Raw genomic sequence first — 23,705 nt, 5'->3', positions numbered from 1 at the left:
TTCAAGGTGAGGCCCACATCCACCAGAGAGGCCCACCAGCTGGGTCATGATGGGGTGAGCTTACACCTCCCCTGACAGATCCCCACCACCCCAGCTGTCACCTGCAAATCCTGGGTGAGAACTGAAGCTGTCAGTGCCTTCCCTGCTAACGCCCACGCCTGCTGCTGCCTATGCCACGAGTTTGAACAAAAGGAACAGAGGCAGCAGCTCCTCTATTACTTAAACATGCAATACAGTTACCTGAGCACCCAAGGGCCAGGCCTCCACCTCACCCACTCAGGTTCCCAGAACGTGATGGAAAGAGGGATAAGATGTCTTCTGAGTCCTTAAAGCTGCAGAGCAGCCAAGTGAGATCAGCCCAGCATGAGATAATATGAGTGACACTGTCCTTAGGACTTCATTCACTTAATCTGTTAATTCTTAATGACTATGTAAGGCGTTACTGCCTATTTTTACTGTGGAAGAAATAGAGTTTAAGTAACTTGTCTGAGAGGTCAATAAGCAAACAGAACTGGGGTTCCACTCATGTCTGCTTGATAATGATTTTTATCCACCTTTGCATCTGAGGTTCCCCTTACAGTAAGGATGGGAGGAAGAGGAGGAGGGACAGAAGAAACGTAGGCAACACAATAAGCAGGGCCATGGGCAGTGGCTGTGGTGAAAGGGTCGGAAAAATTACATGGCTATAGTAGAGTAAGCCAACTCTAATCTCTGGGGACCATGAACAAAGTTCAAATTTTAAAATGCAGGAAAAGACACTAGGCCCATTATGAGACCAGAAGGTTCTGCAGTTTAGTTGAAACCTCAGGGACATGAAGAGGAGGGTAAGAGAGGAACATGGAAAAGAAGGTTTGAAACCCTACTACAAAGAACCTTAAGTGCTGGCAAAGGAGTTAGCGCCCAGCTCTGAAAGCAATGAGAGTAGCTGAAGGTCTTTATGTGTGGAAATGACAGGATCAGGATGGCTCTTCTTTTTTTTAATATATCTTTATTGATTTCAGAGAGAGGAAGGGAGAGAGAGAGGGAGAGATAGAAACATCAATGATGAGTCGTCATTGATCGGCTGCCTCCTGCACACCCCCAACTGGGGATTGACCCCGCAACCGGGGCATGTGCCCTGACCGGGAATCAAACTGCAAAACTGCAATCGCCTGGATCCTAAGTCGTTGCTCAACCGCTGAGCCACACCTGGCTGGGTAGGATGGTTCTTTGGGAAGCAGAGGCTGGGAGAGGTATGCATGGATTAGAGCAGCAGAGGCAAGGCCTGAAGACCGAGTGTAGGGGCCAATCACAGTATTACATATGGAAGGCAATGAAGGACCATCCTGAGAGAGATGGCAGTGGGAAAGTAGAGGCAGGATGGGTTTGAGAGAATAGATGGGACTTGGCAACTGAGTAGGCTGGGTATAAAGGAGGAGGAGGAGTTGCAGATTGTAAGATGTTGAGGCATTAAGAGAGGGGGCAGCTGGGCTGGTGTGGCTCAGCTGGTTGAGTATTATTCCATGCACCAGGTGGTCATTGGATTCCCAGTCAGGGCATATGCCTGGGTTGTGGGCTTGCTCCCCAGTAGGGGGCGTGCAGGAGGCAGCTGATTGATGTTTCTCTCATCTATGTTTCTCTCTCCAGTGCTCTCTCTCTCCCTTCTCCCTGAAATCAGTAAAAACATATTAAAAAAAAAAAGTTAGGGGACAGAGATCAGAAGGTAAATGGCTCTATTTTGAAGACTGAGTTTGAGATGTTAGAAGAACATCCATATGGAGAGTTTCAGCAGTTCTCTGGACAGCTGGATCTGAAATTCAAAACAAGTTGGGGCAAGAGTCACAGATATGAGGATAATTGCTATAAAGATGGAAGTAGAAGAGCCAGAGGAAAGGATGAGATGCAGTACTGGCTTTATGAATGTGTAGCCTGTGCAGTCACACAGGCTTAATTTAATGCTCTATTGTTGCTGTCTTGAAATTCTTTAAACAAGGAACCCTGCATCTTCATTTTGCATAGGGACCCACAAATTATGCTAAGGAAGATAACTAAGGGAGAGGGTGGGATTCTTAGCCTCAAACCATATAAGGGCTTTTAAGAGCCTGTGATTCTTATGAAATCTGATATGTTTGTGCAGTCATGCATTTGCCTGAGAATAAGGTTCACGAATTTCATCAGATTTCCAAAGGGGTCTGTGACCCAACAAATCACAAACCAAGTTGGTACTGATGGCTGCTGGGAAGGGGTACTGGGTGTTGAGGGACAGGTGTGGAAGATTTATTTACTTCTCATCGTACACCCCTTTTCTACCTTTTTAATTATGGCATATCTTACCTGTTCAAAAACTAAATAAAATAATTTAAAAATAAAACACAACCTTGGTGTTCCAGAAAAAGAAGAGGGACCAAAGAGGGTCTTGGGGAGAGGGAGGTGAAGAAAGTGGAAATGCATCCCTGGCCAGTGTGGCTCAGTTGGTTGGAACGTAACCCATGCACAAGGTAGCAGGTTCAATTCCGGGTCAGGGCACATGCATAGGTTGCGGGTTCGATCCCCAGTTAGGGCACATATGGGAGGCAACAGATCGATGTTTCTCTCTCTCTCCCTTCCTCTCTCTAAAAATCAATTTTTAAAAAAAGAGGTAGAAATACAGCTACCAGAGGCAGTGGAAGAACTAGTACTGAGCATGTAGAGGCTACTGCCAAGGGAGGAGGGCCTCTCTAGATGAAGAGTACAACTAATGGTCAAAGGTGGCAAGAGGGGAGGATGAGGAACAAGGCCTGGTGCCTTTCATGTGGCATTAAGTATGAAGATGATGATGGCAGGACCTCCCCATGAGGGGAGCCACACACACCACAGGCCTCCCTTCCTCCAACTCAGCCAGTTCTATCAGCCGACCCATCTGTGTGTTCCCTCCAGACGCCTACAGGGAAGAGCTCAGAACAGAAGGAAGCTGAAGTCACACTCCTGCCAGACTTGGGAGAGGTGGGGTCTTCTCTGAGAGCAAGGCCATTTTTCTCTCTCCCTCTGATCAAGGCAAAGTACAGCGGGGCTGCTGATATGGACTGGTGTGAGAGATAACTAAGGGCACCAGGACCTGAGCTGGCTGTGCCAGGTTAAGGTCTCCTCTGCTCTTGTGCTCCTATTAACCACTGCAATTTTGTCTTGGGGTCTGTGTCTTACCAGCCTAACCCTTGCCCACCCCTGCTATCCCCATTCCCCCAGCCGACCCATCTCATTGGCCAAGAGCATAGACTGTGTCCTCCCCTGAGGGGCCAGAGGTGAGACCAGTCATGTGTCTTACAAGGTATTCCTCTGCTCTAGGCCTCTGTTTACAGTTGGCTCATTAGGCCCTGCTGCATCTAACAGTCTACAGAGATTGAAGCAAGGGTCTCTCATCTTTTGAAAGGCTGCCAGAGTCCTGCAAGAACAACTTCACAAGTCTTCTGGGTTAAACACTCACTCCCAGAAAGTCGACTCATACGTACATCTTTTATTAATTTAACATAGCTCCAATCCACATGAGTTCAAGTAAATTTTTCCTGGAAATTGTTCATTCATCTACAAATGCTTAATGTTCCCCTCAAGTATTGCAACATGGCAATCACTCTGCTGGGCCCTCTGAGGAAAACAAATACAGGTAAGACTATCCCTGCTGCCAAGTAACTTACAATGGACCCAGAGACATGAAAGAAGGTGGTGACAGCACTATGGCCAAAACAGCAGCAAACTGTACCATATTCCATCTAACTGGGGGTAACATCATGTGCTTTAAAATTTTCTAAGAATGGAAGAAACAAAATTTAGAAGAAATATTTTAGGAACTGGGGCTAGAAGGATGTATGTATGCTGTAGATAGATGGAGGTAAGAAGGAAAACCACCCCTTGCTGTGAAACTACATGAGCAAATGCACAGGAGAAATGGTGGGCAGCCCGCCCCATGGTAAGGTAAAGACCTTCCCTACACAGAAAGGCAGCAACATTTGGGTGGATGGTGCGGCCAAGTTGTCAAGGGGCCAAAAAAAACAGACAAGAGTATCCTGCTTCTTAGTCCTTTATCATCTTAGTGGCTATCTGATGCATATATGCTCAAGGTCCCTTTTTATCTCTTTGAATCTTGATGCCATGCCTCCATAGCTTGGTGGCCTTATAAAATCAAGATGTGAATACAAACTCAATGGGGCCTTGCAGGCATTTTAGTAGTACTCAGACCCACTTCTTCCCGGATGGAGGTCTAGGGAGAAAAGTCACTTTTTGTTGTTGTTAATCTTCACTCAGATATTTTTCCATTGCATGGAAGGGAGGGAGGGAGGAAGAGAAGGGGAGAGAGAAAATTTCAATGTGAGAGACACATCGAATGGCTGCCTCCTGAAAGTGCCCTGACTGTGCCCAGGGATTGAACCCACAATCCAAGTACATGCCCTTGACCAGAAATTGAACCCATGACCCTTAGGTGCATGGGCCAGTGCCCTAACCACTGAACCACACTGGCTAGGGCAAAAAGTCACTCTTAACCTCTGTGTTTCTGAACCTCAGTTCTCCCAACTATACAATGAAGATAATACCTACCCTGTAGGATTGTCATAGGGACTAAATAAAAATACCAATCTTTGTAATGTGTCAAGCATTATACAAATGAGCAGTGGAAGTAATGTTTTTTTGAACCTGTGTCCTGGTCCCTTATTTAGTCACTCAGCAGCTTGCTAACCTCTCAAAGCATAGCACCACTCTGGAAATACAAATTTAAGTTGCAGTCTGCAAGGTCCAACATGACTCCCACAGGACTCACAGGTGACCCATTACTAGATGTTGTTTTAGGAAGGACTAGGGGGAAGACTGGCAACTAAAGCCTAAGTGGTAGTATTATACTGTGCAGTTTTCCATTTTCTTGTTCAAATGACAACTAGTCTTCAGGCAGAGAACCTGTGATTTAAAATACTTTTTCTGAAAGGAAATTGCCAGAGTAGGGCGAGGTTCTGGAGACCACCAGCAGGTGCTACAAGAATGCTTGGGAGGTTAGGAGGGACACTAAACAAAGGGCTCTAACAGTGATGCCAGAAAAAGCAAAGGGCACTAGGTACCCTGAAGATACCGGGGGAGGGTCACCCTGACTTTTTTTTTAAATTCTCATCTTAGGGTATTTCTCCATTGATTTTAGATAGAATCGAAGGGAGGAGGAGAGAGAAACATCAACGTGACAGACGTATCGATTGGTTGCCTCCCGCACTCACCCCACCCAGGACTGGGGCTGGGGATCAAACCTGCAACCCAGATACGTGCCCTTGACTGGAAATCAAACCTGAGACTCTCTAGTGCATAGGCTCACCTTGATTTTTGAAATCCATCTGGCCATAATCTGATTATGCAGTTTCAGGACAAAAAGACTGGACAGTGGCATTTGTTTTCCTGAAAGCTAGGCTGGTTGTATGCGACTCAGGACCTTGTGAGTCTGGGACTTTTAGCACAGGAACAATTAAGGTTTATTTTCATCACAGCCCCACCCTCACCTCTCCCCCTGTAAATCTTGAGCATTCATGAAGTTGGGAAGGAGAATGAGGTCATGTAGAAAGTTAAGTGTGGAAGCACACAGAGGAATAGGAATGATGGCAGTAGTAATGAAAGGTTAACAAGTTCTAAGCCCTCTACAGGGATCATTTCATTTAATCTCCATATCCCTGAGACAGGTAATATTGTTATTTTCAGATGAGGAGTCTGAGTTGAAGAAGTGGAGTAACATCGAAGCTCACTCAGCTGGTTTGAGACAAAAGAGAGATCTGAACCATGCAGTGCTGTTCCAGAGTGTGACCAATCTGCTACAGGGTTGAGGTCTCCTGGCTTGGTTGGGCCCTGGAACTGGGAGGAGGCGGCTAATTCTCAACACCACTCATTCTAAACAAGTAGGCATCATGATGCTTGAAAGCTGATTGAAGCTCCCATCCTTTCTGGAACACTGGCAAGAGTTTGACAAGTCTCTGATTTCCAAGGTCATTGTTTCCCCCTCTGCAATCCAGCACTGACTGGCTCCTTTCCACTCTTCAGGCACCTCATTCATATCTACCCATTGCCCTAAAAAATAACTGCTTGCTTAATGGCTCTCCAGTAACTCCAGCCAACTCCTTAAGGTCTCTTGAGAGCAGATCATCAGGGGCAGCTAACAGGACTCATCCAACTTTTAAAGTGATCTTTGATCAGCTCTTTCCTTGTCTCTACCTTCTCACACGATCTAAACTGGCTGGTCTACTTTACCTTACACAGAGCTCTCTCAACCAAGAGCAGAGCAAATCAGTTCTGGATACAGAGTACAAAAGTTGGGAGGGAGAAGATGTCTGAAGCCAGAAGATTCAGACACACAGCTTTTCAGACTTCAGAATTCCTTTCCTGCATCCAGCTCATGACTTGACTTCACCTGGTTGCCATGGAAACATCAATTTCTGGTGGATGGCAAGCAGCACTTTAGACAGAAAGCATCACAGGCTACCATGGTAACACTAAAAAGAGTAAAGCTGCCTCCTCTCTTGAAGGGGTGAGGAAGGAATAGATGAAGCTGCCAGGGAAGGCAGGCCAGAAGGGAGAGCCTTTAGAAATCCTGGCTCCCACTTGAACAAAGAGGGACTTAATTCAACAGACATGTAATATGTGCAAAGCAAAGCAATAATGAAAAGGACACGTCTAGCCCTGGTCTGTTTGGCTCTGAAGCGTCCCGGGTTTGATTCCGGCCACGGGCACATACCTTGGTTGCAGGCTTGATCCCCGGCCCTGGTCGGGGCACATGTGGGAGACAACCAATCGATGTGTATCTCTCACATCAATGTTTTCTCCCTCTCTCTCTCTCCCCCTTCCACTCTCTGAAAAATCAATGGAAAAAATATCCTCAGATGAGGATTAAATAAATAAATAAATAAATAAAGGACACATCTATGCCTGGCTTCATTAGGCCAAACCATCTATTAATAGAGTATACAAAGACCTGTAAATAAAGGCAGAATAAGACCTATAATAGGACGAAGAAAACTGAAATGGGAATTTAGCTCCAACTAGGAAACTTTCAGTCTTAAAGGGCTAGATTTTGACAAGCAGAAGAGGAGCAGGAAGAGAGAAAATGAGCAGACATGGAAGTAAAAACTCAGGATATACTGAGAACTGTGGGTATAGACAGAAAAAGCAATACTTCCCCATGACTTCAAAGCCTTGACTTCCACAGTAGTGCTGGGGCAGGTTAAGACTAAGATCAAGGGATCTGAAGCTAGACTGCCTAGATTGGAATCCTAAACTTGGTAACTTTGTAACTGTTGGGCAAGTTATTTAACCTCTTTGGGTATCAGTTTCCTCATTTATAAAGATAAAAGAATCTATCTCAGAGAGTCACTGGAAGATGAAATGATTCAATACACATAAAGTGACTAGTATCTAACCTACAACAAATCTTGCATAAATGTTAACAGTTATCATTATACCACCTCCTACCACATCACTTTTCAGAGCCAGGATAGACTCTTCTAACTGTCCAAGTATTAATTCCTGAATCCGAATGTCAAGAACATAGGAGTTTAAAGGGAGGAAATGCCACTGCCTTAGAGAAGACAGAAGTATAGGCTAGATAAGCCAAAAGTCAGGTGAAATCCCATTATGAACCAAGAACTGGTAGGGAAATTCCAATTATGCTGAGAAAGAATCTGGGTCACAGTCTTACACGCCCCCCATGCTCAAGCAGGAGAGGTTGAGGGAGGTTTCTTTTACCTTAGGCTGGGCCCCGAGGCTGTTTATTGCCCCCTTTTCTCCACTCCAACCACTCCCAATAGAGGGATGACTAAGGCACTGAGTCATACAGTGACACCGGCTGTCACCCCCTAGATGCAGTTACCTTACATAGGTAAAGACTAAAGAAGCCGTCATTCTTCACTTCCACCATTGTCTCTCCCCCAACAAGAGGATGTATGAGGCGAGAAGACCAGGAGGCCAGGAAGAACTGAGGTGAAAGGAGCCAAAGTGCAGGAAGCCCAAAGTAGGTAGGAATAGGAACATAAAGAAACCAAGCAGAGATGGGGGCCCATCTGAGGAGGGCAGGGAGGTGAGGTCTATGGGTATTTATAGTTTGGAGGAATTGAAGACTGCCATGAGGAGGCCTCGTCCATAGCTTCAGGATGACTAACAAAAATGGTCCACACTGTGCTTCTCAGGATACATTAGCAGCCAAATCAATAACTATAGGGGGACTGGGCCATAGCCAGCTGCTCCTACCTAAAAATAATGCATCCTCCTTCCCTTCCCTCAGGTCGAGAGAGCAAACTAGGGAAGGGGTGGGGGTGGCAGCAAAAGAAACAGAAGCAGCAAGTAAGAATGCAGCAGCCTAGAAGAATCAAGAGCTGGTCCTGGGTCCCAGTGGTCTTTTATGCCACAAACAGGCTTCATGTACTTTATACTTCAGTGTTAAATGCAACCCCAGAAGTAAACATGAGCGAAAAACCATCACACTGCTTTAGAGGTCTGAGAGCTGACAAATTAAAACTTAACAGCAATTATCCATATTTTTAGCAAGATAATAAAGTCTTAACGCACTGTTGCCATAGAGACCACTAAAGAATGAAGGAGCCCCACCAGCCCTGTCCCTGAACCTCAGACCTCCTCTTCTTGGTTGGTTCCTAGCTGGTGAGCCAGGCTCTGACTTGGTTGCCTGTTATAAGCCTTACAAAGCAGGCAAAGGAAGGTGTGCCTCCCCTTTGGTAGGGCCATTCCTGGAATATTCAGCTCCCTGGAAGTCACTGGCCCCAGGCCTGTGTTGTCCCAGGCAAAGCTATATATATGGAAAGCAAGAGTTGAGGTGACTGGAAGAATAAAAGATTTAAGATCTGAAGAGTCCTGATGTATGATGCCTAAATCCCTTTGGATATTGGACTTGGATTTCTATTACAAGCAGGGCTAAAGGTAGTATGGACACCAATGGTAAGAATGTTGAGCTTAGAAGGCTTCTCTGGCACTTAAGCCAGCAAGATCATTAAAAGCCCCTAAAGGTAGGTGCAGAATGTGCTACTGCCACACTGCCATCTGGTGGAAAGACAAGATCTGTCCTTAGGCACAGAGACAGAGCCTGGAAGTCAGTCCACAGGGCAGGGAGAATTGGAGGTAGCTAAGATGAAGACACAGGAGAGACCCTGGGGCAGAGAATATAATGCAGATACAGATGGTGTATCTGTATATAGGCATGTGCCTTTTGTCCTTTCTTCTTTCTAAAAAAGATTATAAACCATTAAAATAAAGAAAACACAATGATATTACAAATGTTTTATATCCCTAGAACCATTCATGGTTTTAGCTCATTAGAAGTTAACATCAGACACAACTGACTGAGACCACACACATATGGGCAGCAGCCACAACAGCAAGGCTTGCCTTTTGTACAAAGTTTATATGTATGCATGTGTGTATATGTGTGTGTGTATATATATATATGTATGTATATTTATGTACACAGACACAAGGGTATAAAAATCCAGTGAGAAGGGCTCATGTGTGCCCAAGTAGGGGACAAGAGCAGCTTTAACAGCTGGGGAGGAGCCCACAGTAGAGGCACATAGAAAGTGGTGGAGAGTAGCAGCCTCTCCACCATTCTCCTACCCTGGACCTAAGGAAGGACCTGGGAGGAAGGACAACTAACTATACAAAGGAAGATGGAAGATACTGGAAAGGTACCCCATCTTTTGCTAAACTCCTGAATGCCCCTAAGATATCCAAAATGCCTGGCAGCAAAGATCATTTCTACAGCTCCAAGCAAGATGCTGAGCCCACAGTAGTTCTGGCCCCAAGCTGAGGTCTAAGGCAGGCTTTACAATGCACATACATGTCCAAGCTATTTTCCAGGGCCCCTGCAGCAGCAAGCCAGCACCTTCAAGGTTCACCCCCCCAAACTCCAATGTCCTCTTGGACCAGAGAGCTTAAGGGTTTTTCCTTGACAAAACCGTAAGGTAAAGGTATAGGAAAAAAAAAAAAAAAAAAAGAAGTCAGTTCCTTCAGTTAATGCCCTATGGCCTTCCCAACAGAGGAGGAATTGAGGAATCACTGAGAGATGGTTGGAAAGGGCAATGAAGATCATCCCAGGAGATGATACACACAGAGAAACAAGTGTTCAATAATTCTCTTCAACCAGTGGTTGCTCAGCAAAGTCCATTCCCAGTGGGGCCATGGGCAGGAGCTCTTCTCGGTGTTTTAAGGGTGGCACCAATTCCCCCAGGATTAATGTCCATGGCCTCAGGATGGCTTGGTCCACAAAATGGAGAGAAGGGGCCATAGAAGGGTAGATATGAAAAAGGGAGTGGCAGGACCCAAAGGCACAGGGAGACAATGTACTGTGCCACTGATTTACCTGGGGCAAGGAGAAGAAGCCAAACAAAAAAAATAACCAGAGACTAAAATAAGCAAGGTCCTGAGACTCACATGGTCTGGGGGGTAAAAAGGCTGGAAAGCTGGAAGCACTGGGAGGCGACTGCCTGAGAGGCAAGGTTCAGGGCTGGACTCAGAGCTGGAACAGAGAGAGAGGCAAAGTGAGTCAGTGAGCACAGAGCATTCCTTCTTTCCAGGCCCAACCCATCTCTCCCTTTCCCAAGTCCAAGTCTACCAGTCAGAGCTGCTGGGTTTAGGGCCCCCAAGGGAACTGCTCCATTCAGCTGCAAAGCAGCCGCTTGGGCAGCGGCAGCAGCAGCAGCAGCAGCTGTGGTTGGCAGCTGGATTCCAGAGCCTAAAACGCAAAGAAAAGGTGGGGTTAAGTCCTAACCCTCAATCTACAATTCAACCCCATGCTCTTAACTCTACAGAGAAACTCTACCTTCTGCCAATTTGGCCATGAGCTGCAAATGTGCACCTGCTGATGCCAGATCCAGCTTCTGGTCTCCATCAGGAAAAGTGATGTCTGTGCCACCATCCAGTCGCTCAGTCACATGGCCAACCCTCATAGGTCGGCCAGCAAGCTCAAAGCCATTCAACTGTTCAAGAGCCCGTCGGGCACACTCGGAGTCAGAGAACTACAAGAAACCCAGGCCATATCAATCACCTTTCAGCCACAGATATGCCCTCAAAGTCCCACTAACACTCCTAGTCCTACTATTCCAGGAAAATTCATGTTTGCTGTGGCACAAACTTTTCTTTCTCAAGGAATGTGCCCTCAGATCCCCCTAAAATTCTTCTCAGAAAGGGACCTTTTCCAACTGACTTAATGGCAAACACTTTTCATTCTTGGAGCTTCAATAAAAATCTAACAATGTAAAAAGTCAATTATCTGTAGGGAGCCTACTCTGACAGGCTGTCTCACATATGGGAATATAAAACAGGAGACAAATAGACTGAGAGCTAAGGCTTCTGGGCTTTATTTCAGCCCTTAGGTCTATTAAGTTTCAGTTTTCAGTTAAGAACAAGGAACCTGACCTCCAGAGCCCAGCCTTAGAAGGGAATGCATGCTGGTACTGAAAGGAAGACTGCACCCAACCTCCACCTCTACCACAGAGCTGCTGACTCAGTGACCTGCTGACCACAGGGCCTTAACTCTTGTTCCTTTCATTAGCAGCATCAGCAGCAGTCTGCCATAAAGAGGATTTCCAGTCTGCTGTTTAGTGTCAAGAGTGTTGACCAGAAAACAGCAACACAAGGGCAAAAAGGCCCAACAGAAGCCTTTTCAAAACTGAGTCACAAAGGGAGTTAGAAAAGGTACTTGCCACCAGGAACACCATAGCTGTCTTTGTTTACTCTGGTATTACCTGCCCTAGGGCCTGGCATGTGGTATTGACAGTTCTTAGGCAGGTGGTATAGGTGGCCTGCCTTTACTGGATACTTTTGAGGTGAGCAATTGCCACGGTAGAACACAACCTACCTCCCCTCTGCCCTGCAGGTAACTGTGGGGTGTATGTTGCCTGGATTGAGCCCAGAAAATATCAGCTTCTATCAGACTTTGTGGCTGGCCAGTCCTCAGCCTGGAGTCACATGGGGCTAGAAGAACCAGTTATGGGAATTGGAAACAATTTTGTTGGAATGTCAAGAAAAGATAAGACTTGTCCACTATTAGGTGGCCTCACTGTTCTCCCTATAGTGGGATTTAAATATAAAGATACTTCTCAATGGAAAACCTGCTTCAAACAGCATAGCACCAGAGGGAAGTATATAACTTCCTATTCCTACCCCATCATGAAAATATATCAATTCTATAAAGCCTGTCTATAAAAGCTCACACCTAACCTCCCTCATACCCCCAACCTTTTAATTGCAGTCTGGAACCAATACTGTTACCCAAAAAACAAGCTGCAGCACCAGGGAAGGTGGTTGAACTCCTGAACACACCCATACCAGGACCACTGAAAGAGTGTAGGAACAAAGCCAAGATCTCAAGCAACACACTGATCTCAAGGGGCAGAAGGCTAGTCCAAGGTTCAGGCACCAGGGTCAATGGGGTCATTTAAACAGTTCCTAAAGGAGGAGAATGAAGCTAAGCTGCAAAATCAGACAAGTGGACAAACCCAAGTTAAAATAAGTTAAAGACTAGAGACTTACCGTAATGAAACCATAACCTTTAGAGCGTCCTGTATCTGAGTCCTTCATCAGGACAATATTATCAATCTGTAGAATAGAGAGAAATTACTAATAATCTTTTGGCTAACCCACACCTTTGACCCTTCCTACCCAGACTGTTATAAATACCTCCAACTTTCTAGTCACCAATTACATCTCTCCAAATCTTTTTAAAAAGAGACAAAGGTCATTTTCCCCCAAAAACACCTTTTCTGACTAATCTTACTTAATCTGGATCTCTTTATTTGATTTCATGGTGCTGACTCATTTGTCTATTGAACAGTCTGAACAGAGAGATGGAACCTAACTTTCCCAGCATGCACTCATAATCCCATTACTATATTTGCAGTGGGTTAATCACAGTCAGACAGAATGAAGAGGAACACTCACCCTCCCCACTTTTTCCAATTCTCTTCAGAGGTTTCCCTCACTTTCTACTCACTTTGCCAAAGGGCTCAAAGATGCCCCGGAGCATGTCCTCAGTGATATTACAGTGCAGGGAGCCCACATAGAGGCGCATTGGTCCACCGCTGCCCTTCTGCAGGTTGTTGGCCATGGCTGCCAGTCGGTTTTTCTCAGCCTGAGGAAGGAGGGAACGATGGGTCAGGTCCCACATCTCCTACCTTCAAAGCTGTCTTCTCATGTCAGTTTCTCAGCCTGCTCACCTGTGAGGCCTGTACAATGATAGGGACCCCCAGCAGCCGCTGCCCAGTCAGCCCAATGGCCAGTGGCACAGACTGGATTTCACAGAATTCCACATAGGCAATGCCCTTAGAACGACGTGAGTTGCGATCTGAGATGATACGTACATCACGAACCTATCCAGGGGAAAAAGGAAATCCTAAGTTGGACATAAAGGAGGATGGACAAAAGATAGACTACTCAGAAGAAAATTAAAGGGGGCAATGTTACCTTGCCAACAGCAGAGAAAAAGTCCTCCAGGTCTCGAGGCCGAATGCGGGCAGCTAACTGCATACAGAAAACTGTTCGGGCATCACGCTCCTCAGGACTCAGATTATCAATTGGCTCCCTAAAAAGTAAAATTTATTGAGACCCCTCATGCCCCTCACCCAATACTTGGTCACTGTTCTCCAGCTACCCTCAAGTACCACACATTCGTGAAGTTTGGCAACAAAGAGCTTTTTATTCGTATCACGCAACTCCTAAAAAAGTGCTCATTATCAACTCACCTGACGGGGCTCTTCTCTTTGAAATGAGGACTCTTACTGTGTCCATACCTTCGCCTAAGGAATAGAGAACAAAAGTGAAAATTGTGTCACCCAACTTTATTCACATCGGTCCAATGCTGGGTCTACCATTTTCAAGAGAAAACCAGATCTCCACCCACTACTTCTTCTCAAATGTGATCATTATTATTTTTATTAATTTCAGAGAGAGGAAGGGAGAGGAAAAGCTAGAAACATCAATGATGAGAGTCACTGCCCAGCCAGGCATGGCTCAGCAGTTGAGCTTCGACCTGGGATCCAGGCGATCGGGGTTCGATTCTCGGTCAGGGCACATGCCCGGGTTGTGGGCTCGATCAATGACTCTCTCATCATTGATGTTTCTATCTCTCTCTCCCCCTCCTTTCCTTTCTCTGAAATCAATAAAGATATATTGGAAAAAAAAAAAAAAATGATGAGAGTCACTGATCAGCTATCTCCTGCACGTCCCCTGCTGGGGATCAAGCCCTCAACCCGGGCATGTGCCCTGAATAGGGAATTCAACCGAGATCTCCTGGATCACGTTGATGCTCAACCACCAAGCCACACTGGCTGGGTGAATTATTTTCTTTTAATCCTCACCCAAGAATTTTTTTTTTTTAAATCCTCACCCAAGGACCTAGTTTTATTAATTTTAGAGAGGAAAAAAGAGAAAAACATCAATCGGTTGTATCCAACACACATACCTCAACCAGGGATTGAGGTATGTGCCCTCTCTGGGAATTGAACCTGTGACCTTTACCGGATGACACTCCAACCTACTGAACCACATCAGCCAGGGCTACTAATTAAAAAAAAATTTTTTTTAATCCTCTTCTGAGGATATTTTTTTCCATTAATTTTTAGGGAGTGGAGGGGAGGAGGGAGGGGGAAGAGAGTGAGAAAGAGAAACATTAATGTGAGAGAGACACATCAATTGGTTGCTTCTGACCAGGGCTGGAGATTGAACCTGCAACCCTTTGGTCTGTGGGCCAACGCTCTAACCAATGAGTGGCACTGGCCAGGGCTTGATTTTTATTTTATTTTTTTTAGAGACAGAGGAAGGGGGAGAGACTGGTTGCCTCTTGCACATGCCCCAGCAAGGACTGAACCCACAACCTAGGTATGTGCCCTGACCAGGATCAAACCTGCAAACTTTTGGGGTACAGGACGACAATCCAACTGAGTCACCCAGTCAGGGCAACATGTGAATTCTTTTTAAAAAAATATGTCGCCCGGCCGGGCGTGGCTCAATGGCTGAGTGTCGACCTAGGATCCAGGAGATCGAGGTTCAATTCCAGGCAGGGGCACATGCCCAGGTTGAGGGCTCGATCTCCAATGACTCTCTCTCATCATTGATGTTTCTCTCTCTCCCTCTCCTTTCCTCTCTCTGAAATCAATAAAGATATATAAAAAAGTGTTTACTGATTTCAGAGAGGAAGGGAGACAGACAGAAACATCAATGATGAGAGAGTCATCGATCAGCTGCCTTCTGCATGTCCCCTACTTCGGACTGAGCCCGAAACCTGGGCATGTGCCCTGACGGAATCGAACACGATCTCCTGGATCATAGGTCGATGCTCAACTGCTGAGCCATGCTGACTGAAGAACATGTGAATTCTTAATACCACCCCAGCAATAACTGGATCTCCTACCTAACAGAGCAGGACAGAAACATCCTCAGAGAGGGACCACAGCAAATGTGTTTTACCCAGATTACAACACAAAAGTGAGCTTATTAGTAAAAGGTGATACCCAGTGGCAAGTGGTGGGCTCCTGTAGTGCACACGAGTCTCACGACGCGGATCCCGACTTCGGGACTCACTACTGTGTCGACGATCCCGGCTACGGTGACGATGCTGCCGATCTCGACTTCGGCTGCGACTGTTTCTCCATCTGTGCCGATCCCGGTCTTGACTACGACTATAGATGGACACAACTATTTAGTTTGTTAAAGAGCCAACCAACCTCTCCTGTCCTTTAATGTATAGCTTCCCCTGGTATTTTTCCATTTGTAGTAATTCCCAAAACCCAACAGCCCCCAGAATGACTGACCTGTGCTTTCTATCCCTGCTTTTACTATGGCTCCGACTCCTCTTCTTCCTGTGAAAGACAGTGTAAATTCTTATTATTGAGAAGGTTTCATAATCTCTCCCAAGTAAAAGGAATGAGAGTATGGCCAGTGTGAAACAGAAAGCAATAAAGGACCAAAGTCCAGACGATTTGGCAGTAGCTCACAGAAACTACACAACACCAACTTACACACAGCCATGGATGCTGTCAGGCATCTGATTCAGCCAAAGCTGGTGTTTCCAAAGTAGGGGTCTTCTTGCTATTTTATGCAAATGAAATATATCAATGCTAGGACTGATTCACAAATCTACAGTGAAAAGCTTAAACTACATTATATCATTAAACCAAGTCACCATTATGCCCAAGATCCAGTGGAGCCATTACTAAATGCAGTCTTAGAAACACCTTCCTCTCTGTTCTGGCTATTTCTCCAATGGACAAGATTGCCTCCCTTCCTAAGTTGCCAACCCATTTCCTCATGCCACACTCACTTGTTTGCCTCCCCACCGGTGCTGCTCCCACTGCCGCTGTTGCTGCTGCTGGTGTTACTATGGTCGTCCTTTTTAACCTCCTTCCCTTGCTGTTCATCCTGAGGGGTTCACCAGGAAAATGTCACAGGTTCAAGGTGGCAGGCACATAGATTCCATTTGGCACAGAAAGAACAAAAGTAGACAAGGAAAAAAGCATATGAAATCAAAGCTCTTGATTATCTAGCCAACTTTTAAGCACCTGGATCTCATAACACAAGAAATAAGAGAGGCACAGAGAAAACTACCCAAAAGAAAGAAATCAGAGGAACAGATTTTGATGTCAAAACTTTAGCTACTCAACACCTATTTCTCAGGAGAGAAGTCAGTTAGGTCTGAGGTACACTGACTTTCTACTGTATCACTCAGAGCTATGAGCCAAGTACTCATTCCCACCACATTTCTGCCCTCTCCCTTTTGGGGAGGCCCACTGTGAAAGCATGGCCTTTGAGTATAGGTCTCCAGCACAGCTTACTAAAAGACTATGCCTTTTATGAATAGCCACTGTACACAATCAACAAGCAGGGAAAGAGAAATCACAAAATGTTGAGCCCAATGATCCACATAAGCTTTTTTTTACTACCCAATTCCAGGAGTGAGGTGGGAATATTACCTCCTCTTTTTTATAGGGAGCCTCCAGCATGGCCTCAATCACTATATCAAAGTCATCTGAAGCCATCACAGCAGATCTGAGGAGAGGATATCAATACATAAGAATATTATTTATATTTTTCCTCCCCTTCCAGCACCCCACATTCCCTTCCCCCTCCAAGAAACAGATTTTAGAATAGAATTCTGCTTCATAAACTCCACAGGGATCTTAACAACTATTGCTTCCCCTAGATTTATTTTTGCACCTTATAGATCTGAACTATTTCTGCTTGGTGGCTTAGAATAAGTCAAGGGCCTACAAGGAAACTGGGTAGAGACAAAATAATACAGACCGTGTCCTAGCCTGTGAAGAGAAAGTGTTGGTACTCAAAATTACCATTCACTTTACAATGAACACTAGGCCTCCATTCTACTATTCAAAATTCTGAATAATTAACTGGTTTAAACTTAAATCATAGAAATAAGCACATACTTCCAATAAAAAGGTAAAGGTGCAAGACTAAAATTGAAGAGTAAGACAAAGAAACACCAGAATAATTCAGATTTGCCCTAAGCTCTTTCCCACATCCCTCTTCCAAACATCAATTAGGGGATTCAGCATTAAACATTTTCCATGCAATATCAATAGTTTAGATAACTCAGAAAGATTATGATTAAGACAGGTTTAACCAATCCCACTTTGAAGGCTTTCTGTCTAGGCAGGCAGGGTGAGACTTCTCACTTTCCCCAAGCTTTCACATCTAGCAATTTCTTTCCCAAGTCTGTACACCACAGTTCTGTTAAATAAGAAAAACAGGACACCAAATAAAATCAATAGGACAAATTATTCAAAAATTGCTAGTCTGAAATTATCAATATACACATTGATGAATATCAAAATAATTATGCTGAAAAAAATCAGACATAAAAGAGTATCTATTTTATGATTAGATTTATACAAAATTCTAGAAAATGCAAACTAACCTGTAGTGACAGAAAGCAGATCAGTGGTTGCCTAGGGATAAGAGTAGGTGGGAAGGGGCTAGGAGGAAAGGATTACAAAAGGGCATAGAAAATTTTGGGGGTGATGTTTCATGGATGAAATGTATCAAAACGCATCAAACTGTACACTTTAATGTGTACAATTTTATATCAACTATAGCTCAATAAAGCTAAACCCCCTCCAACTAATCTTAAGAATTTCTATGCTAGGAGGTTAACCATAATCAAACCTTCCGTATCCATAAGAGCTTTGTCTTCTTTAAAGAAGCTAATGCATCATCCAATGATGCTGTCCTGTTGCCCTCAGAACCCATAGCCTATCTGATGGTTTAATAAAGTAATATGATTAATATAAAAATCATATTAAAAAGTAACATAAAAACAAGTAATATAAAAAAATATGAAAATAAGAGTAATGATGATATAATATAAATGACACATCATTTATAGTACTGAATATTGCTAGGCCGTGTGACAGAGATAAAATTCTTGGAAAAAGTAAAACAATAAATACTACTTAGCCCTAGTCAGTTTGGTTAGAGCGTTGGCTCCTGGACTGAAAGGTCTTGGGGTTCAATTCCAGTCAAGGGCACGTACCTCAATTGCAGGCTCTATCCCTGCCCCGGTCAGGGATGGGAGGGAGGCAACCAATCGATGTGTCTTCTCTCTCACATGGAGGTTTCCCTCTCTCTCCCTCCCTCTCCCTCCCTGGGTTGGGGGTTCAATCCCCAGTAAGGGGTGTACAAGAGGCAGCCAACTGATGTCTCTCTTTCATTGATGTTTCTCTCCCCCCTCCCTTCCTCTCTCTAAAAATCAATAAAAAATAAAATAAAATAAAAACCTAACCACATCAATTAAAAAAAAATTACTCTTAAACAAATTTAAGGCTTAAAATGGAAACCAAACCAAAATAAAATAGGTATGTCTAAAATCCAGCGAACTCAATCTCTTGTAGTAACACCTTATATTTATTTAATAGTCAAAGGTAATATATGCTATAGCCAGATATCAGATCCAATGCAAAGATGAAAAACTGAGATTTTGTGAACTGTCCAAAGTTACAAAATTCAAATGCAGGAGCTGACTTGTGAGTGAAGTCTTCTGACCCTAGTCTAATGTTCTATCCACTGTATTGGTTAGCTCTCTCTCATGGTTTATAGTTTAAATGAGAAAAATACACAGCATATCAAGATGTCTGTTTTTTTAAACTGATTTCAGAGAGAGGAAGGGAGACGGAGAGATAGAAACATCAATAATGAGATAGTCATTGGTTGACTTCCTCCTGCACGTCCCCCACTAGGGATTGAGCCCCTAGTAACCCAGACATGAACCCTGACCAGGAATGGAACTGTGACCTCCTGGTTCCTAGGTCCTCGCTCAACCACTGAGCCACTACAGCCGGGCAAGATGTCTACTTTTAAATATACTTATCTAGAGAATTAATGTTCCAACAGGTTTATCAAAAGAATCAGTCCCATTAATCATACCTTATTGTGTATGTTTCAAAATATCAACAACCAGGCTAACTGTAATATATACTATTCAATCTATTATGGAAAAATGGTTTTAAAAAGAAAAGTTTTTTATCCTCATACTGTTCCTTTCAGTCATTTTGGCTGCCAAGTCTATACAAATTTTCTAAGTGTCATAGAGTTCCTCTTTATCTTTTACAATCTGCTTTTTCCTCCCTAAATAAAATGCTTCTGATTTCAAGAATTGTTGCGTGCTAGATGCTGTAATGTTTCACGTCTGGGAATCTTGGGCAGCAGCAGGCAGTGAGGGTACCGGCAACCATGAGATCTGTGCAGCTGCTCAGAACCCCTTCCTGTGCGGCCTGCTCTGGGCCTTTTGTGCCTCAAGTACCAGGGCCGAGCAGCCTGAGGCCGGCTCTTCCCATCCCGGTGACGTGGGCCTGGATAAGCACACAGAGCACAACCAAGAGCATATCATGGAACATCTAGAAGGCATCATCAACAAACCAGAAGTAGAGATGTCCCCACAAGAACTGCAGCTCCATTATTTCAAAATGCATGATTATGACGGCAACAATCTGCCTGATGGCCTAGAACTCTCCACAGCCATCACTCATGTCCATAAGGAGGGAGGGAATGATCAGGCACCACCAATGAGGGAAGAGGAACTGACTAACTTAATAGATGGTGTTTTAAAAGACAATGACAAGAACAACGATGGATACATCGACTATGCTGAATTTGCAAAATCACTGCAGTAGACATTATTTGACCATCTTCTAGTTGTTATGCAAATATGGCCCATTATAATGTGATTGAAAACTTTCGGTAATATAGAATAATTCATTTCCAACTACTGCAGAAGTATTTTGGTAAAAATCTTTAGCAAGTGTTACACTGGTATGAGAAAGAGAAATGGAAGAGAAGGGAAATGGGACATGTTGTAGTTCCCAAGTACTGTTAAGTCTCCTGTTGGACAAGGGCTTGATTAAAGCATCTTTTTAAGAATATTGGATAACTGGAGCTGAATACTCAGAAACATGGCTGTAGAATACTGCTATAGTCTCTTGGTTTTAATTCATGCTACTTGAAAAGTTAAGATGAGCTTTGCCAAGCAGACACACTTTTCAGTAACAGTGAAGGAATGGAATCCATGCCAAATGTTCTCTTTGGGTCCTGTGTCTTCAGGTAAATGTGATCAGTATTCTGTGACGTTCCCTGGCTTAAATGATTACTTGCTATGGGCAAGTGAGTATTGATGAGGCTATTTCAAAGCCACAGCATAACACGAATGTCAGATATTGAGCTCAGCAAGCCAGAGTCTGGATCTTCCGGCACTTGGATATGATGCACCACTGACCTAAGTGGTTAACCTTTTTTCAGTTTTTCAATATTTTTTAAAACTACTGTCTTATCCTTATATTTTATTTCTTTTGTCTTCTTCAGCCTGGGAGAGACCTTGAATTTAAAAGTGTTCTCTAATCAATAGCACATGTTTTCGCTTTCTTAATATTTGTATTTAACTCTTGTTTCTAGGGTTTCATTTTTGCAGTTTAGAAACATAGGAATGCAAGGATTTATCTCTTGTGCTTGATACAGTGGGGGTAAAACTACTTGCTGCGGTAGCCTAAATGCAAAGTGAAAAGTTCATTCACCAAGTACAGTGATTAACCTGATACAAGTTGTATTTAGTAGGAGTGTTGTTTAAATGACCTCTTCTAGCCTACATTTGTGAATTCTTTCAGATCAGGAAAGAGTAGAAAAAGAAGCCTAAAAACTCTAGTGTGCCTCAGTAATAGCTGAAAGTGAGAAGCAGTGGCAAATTCTAATTTGGTTTATTGGGTGTGATGGACATACTGTGATAAAAAAATCATAAAATGATGATCAAATGGGGGAAAAACTGCATAAAATTTGCTGTAAAATGTATAGAGACTTATTTTCTTTATTAAAGTACTCTTATAAGAAAACATATGTATTTGTAAAAATGGTTTCCTATGTCAAGTATTTGTGCAGTCAGAACTGAATTATAAACTATTCTTGTAAAATCTAGTTATTTTGAAAAATTTATATAATGAATTCTGAATATATGATCAATAAAACTGCTGAAACAACAACAAAAGAATTGTTGAGTGCTAGAACAGGGCTGGGGTAACCTAACACACACAAAAAATCTTTCACTTAAGTTGACAAGCAAACCCCTCCCCAATGATGGAGTAGTTTTCACTCAGACTCAGAATGAATGAACTGATAGGCACAGACATACAAAACATGAGCACATTTTGAAACTTGCAATCTCACTGGATTTAGTATAGCTTTCTGATGTCCTAAAAGTATTAAAGTCCCAAATACTATACATTTTAAGGCAGATAATTTTCAAACTCTCCTTGCCTGTCCTAACTTATTGGTTAAAGTCCATTCAATCCCATCCATTAAAACACTGCAGAGCTTTCTTCCATCCCTGCTCCAAAAACTGCATTAGTGGCCCACAATCATGGCAATGCTTAGTTTCTGTCAGTGCTTAGGCTCTACTGCTGCAGGGGCAAAGGAGAGTGAAGGGGCACAGTGAGCCCAGTTCAGGCAGAATTCACCAAAGGCTGGAGGCCCAGGGGTGATGGTAGCGCCATCTCCTGGGTCTGGTCACTGAGCTGGCACAAACATCTACAACTGAAGGCAGCTTAATTAAGAACAGGAACAATGAGAAAGAAAAAACCTTTCCTATGATGTGTACAAGCCAAAGCTATGCTTTAAAAAATGGTCCTATAAGTACCATCTCTGCGAGGGCCAGAGTCCCAATGCTAAAACCTCCTATGTGGCTCACTATGCTCCTCTTTCGCCAGGGAAAGTGTGGTCCCAAAAGGAAGGAGGTGGGAAAAGCCCACAGAGGCCAACATACTGAAATGAGTCTTTCAGAAACTGAAGATCGAGGAAGAAATCTCAATTCCCTCATCTCTCTGAGTGGTGGCACTATGGGCTAGAAAACCGATCCTACGTGTTCTCTCAGACCTCGTGGGTCGACGCTCCCTCCCCACTATGGGCGACCCTAAACGTCAGGGTTGCAGGGTCCTGGAAAGAGACCCTTGAGTCACTGGGACTCTTGACGCCATTTTCTGCCTGTGACGTCAGGGGCAGGCGCCCTGCCGCAACGTCACGCATAGGTGACGTCGCGGGGGGAACCGGGTTTCAGGATTTCTCACCAGTTCCGGGGCCCCGTGGAGGGGGGTCCCGGTCTTCTCTGTTCCTTTGGGTTTGTTGCGGGGCGTGAAGCACTGCTGTCTTCAGAGTCTCAGTAGTAAAAGCAGCACTGTCGCCCCAGCAGTTCCTCTTCCTGCAAAATGGCGGTAGCTTCGCTGTCTTCCAGAACTTTCCCCAATCTGCGCAGGCGCTAAAACATTCAGGCGGTGGAACTAACCTCACTGGTTTCGCGGCAACAGGCCAAAGTACAGATTTTTATTGGTTAAAATTTTAAGCATGGGTGGGGCCAAACTCAAATGTTTCTTGGCAACCAGCAAGTCCCCATTGATTGGCTAAACTCCCCGAGACTTCCGGAATGTGGAAGCAGCCTCCCACCGCTCTCATTGGTTAAATGAAGGAGAACAAGAGGTAAGGACTCTCCTACCCGGTTCCTGGCCATTGCCAGGGGTGGAGCCAGCTACTTGTAATAGACGTTCTGGATTGCCCCAACCGATTTGTCAAAGGGGTCACGTCGGTCATGGGACAGCTCTGTGGAGAGCAACTGCGTTTGCTTCACGTCGGGAAACAGGCTCGACTCCACATCCCCATTCTGGACAGGCTGTCTACAAAACCCTCTCAAACGCCTCCTCCCGCCCTCAGTGCTTGGGACCTGGGAAGCAGAAGTCTTGTCACAGACTTGTCTGGTCCTACAGCTCACATACTTGCAGTTCAAATTAGTACCCCATTACCTCACTCTACAAGGGTAAAATAAACTTGAGACACTTTCTCAGGTGACTCCTTCCGTGGAGCAGTAGTCAGTTTAACCAGAAAGGGATGGAACTTATTGATGTCTGCCCCCCAATCCCAAGACTTCCAAAAAGGAAGCTGGGTCTAACATGGAGAGAGGCAGAGTCAGAGGACTTACATTCCAGTCTGGATTTTAATAGTAGCTTTATATTATTGTAGCAACTTCAAACACTTCCTCTACAAAATGAAGACTTGGACTAGATGATCTCTTAGGACTATGATTTTGTTCCAACCAAATAGGTTGCCCTGGCCAGTGTGGCTCAGTGGTTAGAGCATTGGCCCACACACCCTAGGGTCAAGGGTTCAATTACTGGTCCATACCTGGGTTGCAGGTTCCA

The 23,705-nt window shown here is 44.3% G+C and overlaps 1 protein-coding gene and 1 pseudogene across 9 annotated transcripts; one reads left to right on the top strand and one right to left on the bottom strand.

The window, feature by feature from the left end:
• Positions 1–1,683: 1,683 nt before the first annotated feature.
• Positions 1,684–22,757, bottom strand: RBM23 (RNA binding motif protein 23). 8 transcript variants are annotated; one of them, XM_081119915.1, is made up of 15 exons: positions 22,584–22,716; positions 16,938–17,013; positions 16,289–16,386; positions 15,987–16,056; positions 15,780–15,827; positions 15,480–15,647; positions 13,713–13,766; positions 13,435–13,552; positions 13,188–13,340; positions 12,965–13,102; positions 12,505–12,570; positions 10,793–10,988; positions 10,586–10,705; positions 10,405–10,489; positions 1,684–1,789 (listed from the first exon to the last, which is right to left on the bottom strand). In XM_081119915.1, exons 3-15 carry the CDS (start codon positions 16,383–16,385, stop codon positions 1,765–1,767), a joined length of 1,338 nt encoding a protein of 445 aa, XP_080976041.1. In that variant the 5' UTR covers position 16,386; positions 16,938–17,013; positions 22,584–22,716; the 3' UTR covers positions 1,684–1,764. The 8 variants fall into 8 exon arrangements, with proteins under 8 accessions (XP_080976041.1, XP_080976042.1, XP_080976043.1 ...); XM_081119916.1 differs by lacking the exon at positions 15,987–16,056 and having other exon boundaries at positions 22,584–22,747; XM_081119917.1 differs by lacking the exons at positions 15,987–16,056; positions 22,584–22,716 and adding an exon at positions 17,615–17,702.
• On the top strand, positions 19,671–20,212 carry LOC308548466 (multiple coagulation factor deficiency protein 2 pseudogene; annotated as a pseudogene). Its single transcript has one exon. The product of its transcript is annotated as a multiple coagulation factor deficiency protein 2 pseudogene (transcript).
• Positions 22,758–23,705: the final 948 nt, after the last annotated feature.

This window comes from Miniopterus schreibersii, assembly GCF_964146895.1.
Source record: "Miniopterus schreibersii genome assembly, chromosome: 1".
NCBI lineage: Eukaryota > Metazoa > Chordata > Mammalia > Chiroptera > Miniopteridae > Miniopterus > Miniopterus schreibersii.
The sequence above is the reverse complement of the archived record's forward strand: the minus strand, read 5'-3'. Positions and strand labels throughout refer to the sequence as shown.

Coding starts and splice junctions, on each gene's coding strand:
- RBM23 (XM_081119915.1), bottom strand. CDS start 16,385: ATGAACAGCAAGGGAAGGAGGTTAAAAAGGACGACCATAGTAACACCA. Junction 15,828..15,986: donor GACAGCATCCATGGCTGTGT/GTAAGTTGGTGT, acceptor TGTCTTTCACAG/GAAGAAGAGGAGTCGGAGCC. Junction 13,103..13,187: donor TCATTGTACAGGCCTCACAG/GTGAGCAGGCTG, acceptor CTCCTTCCTCAG/GCTGAGAAAAACCGACTGGC.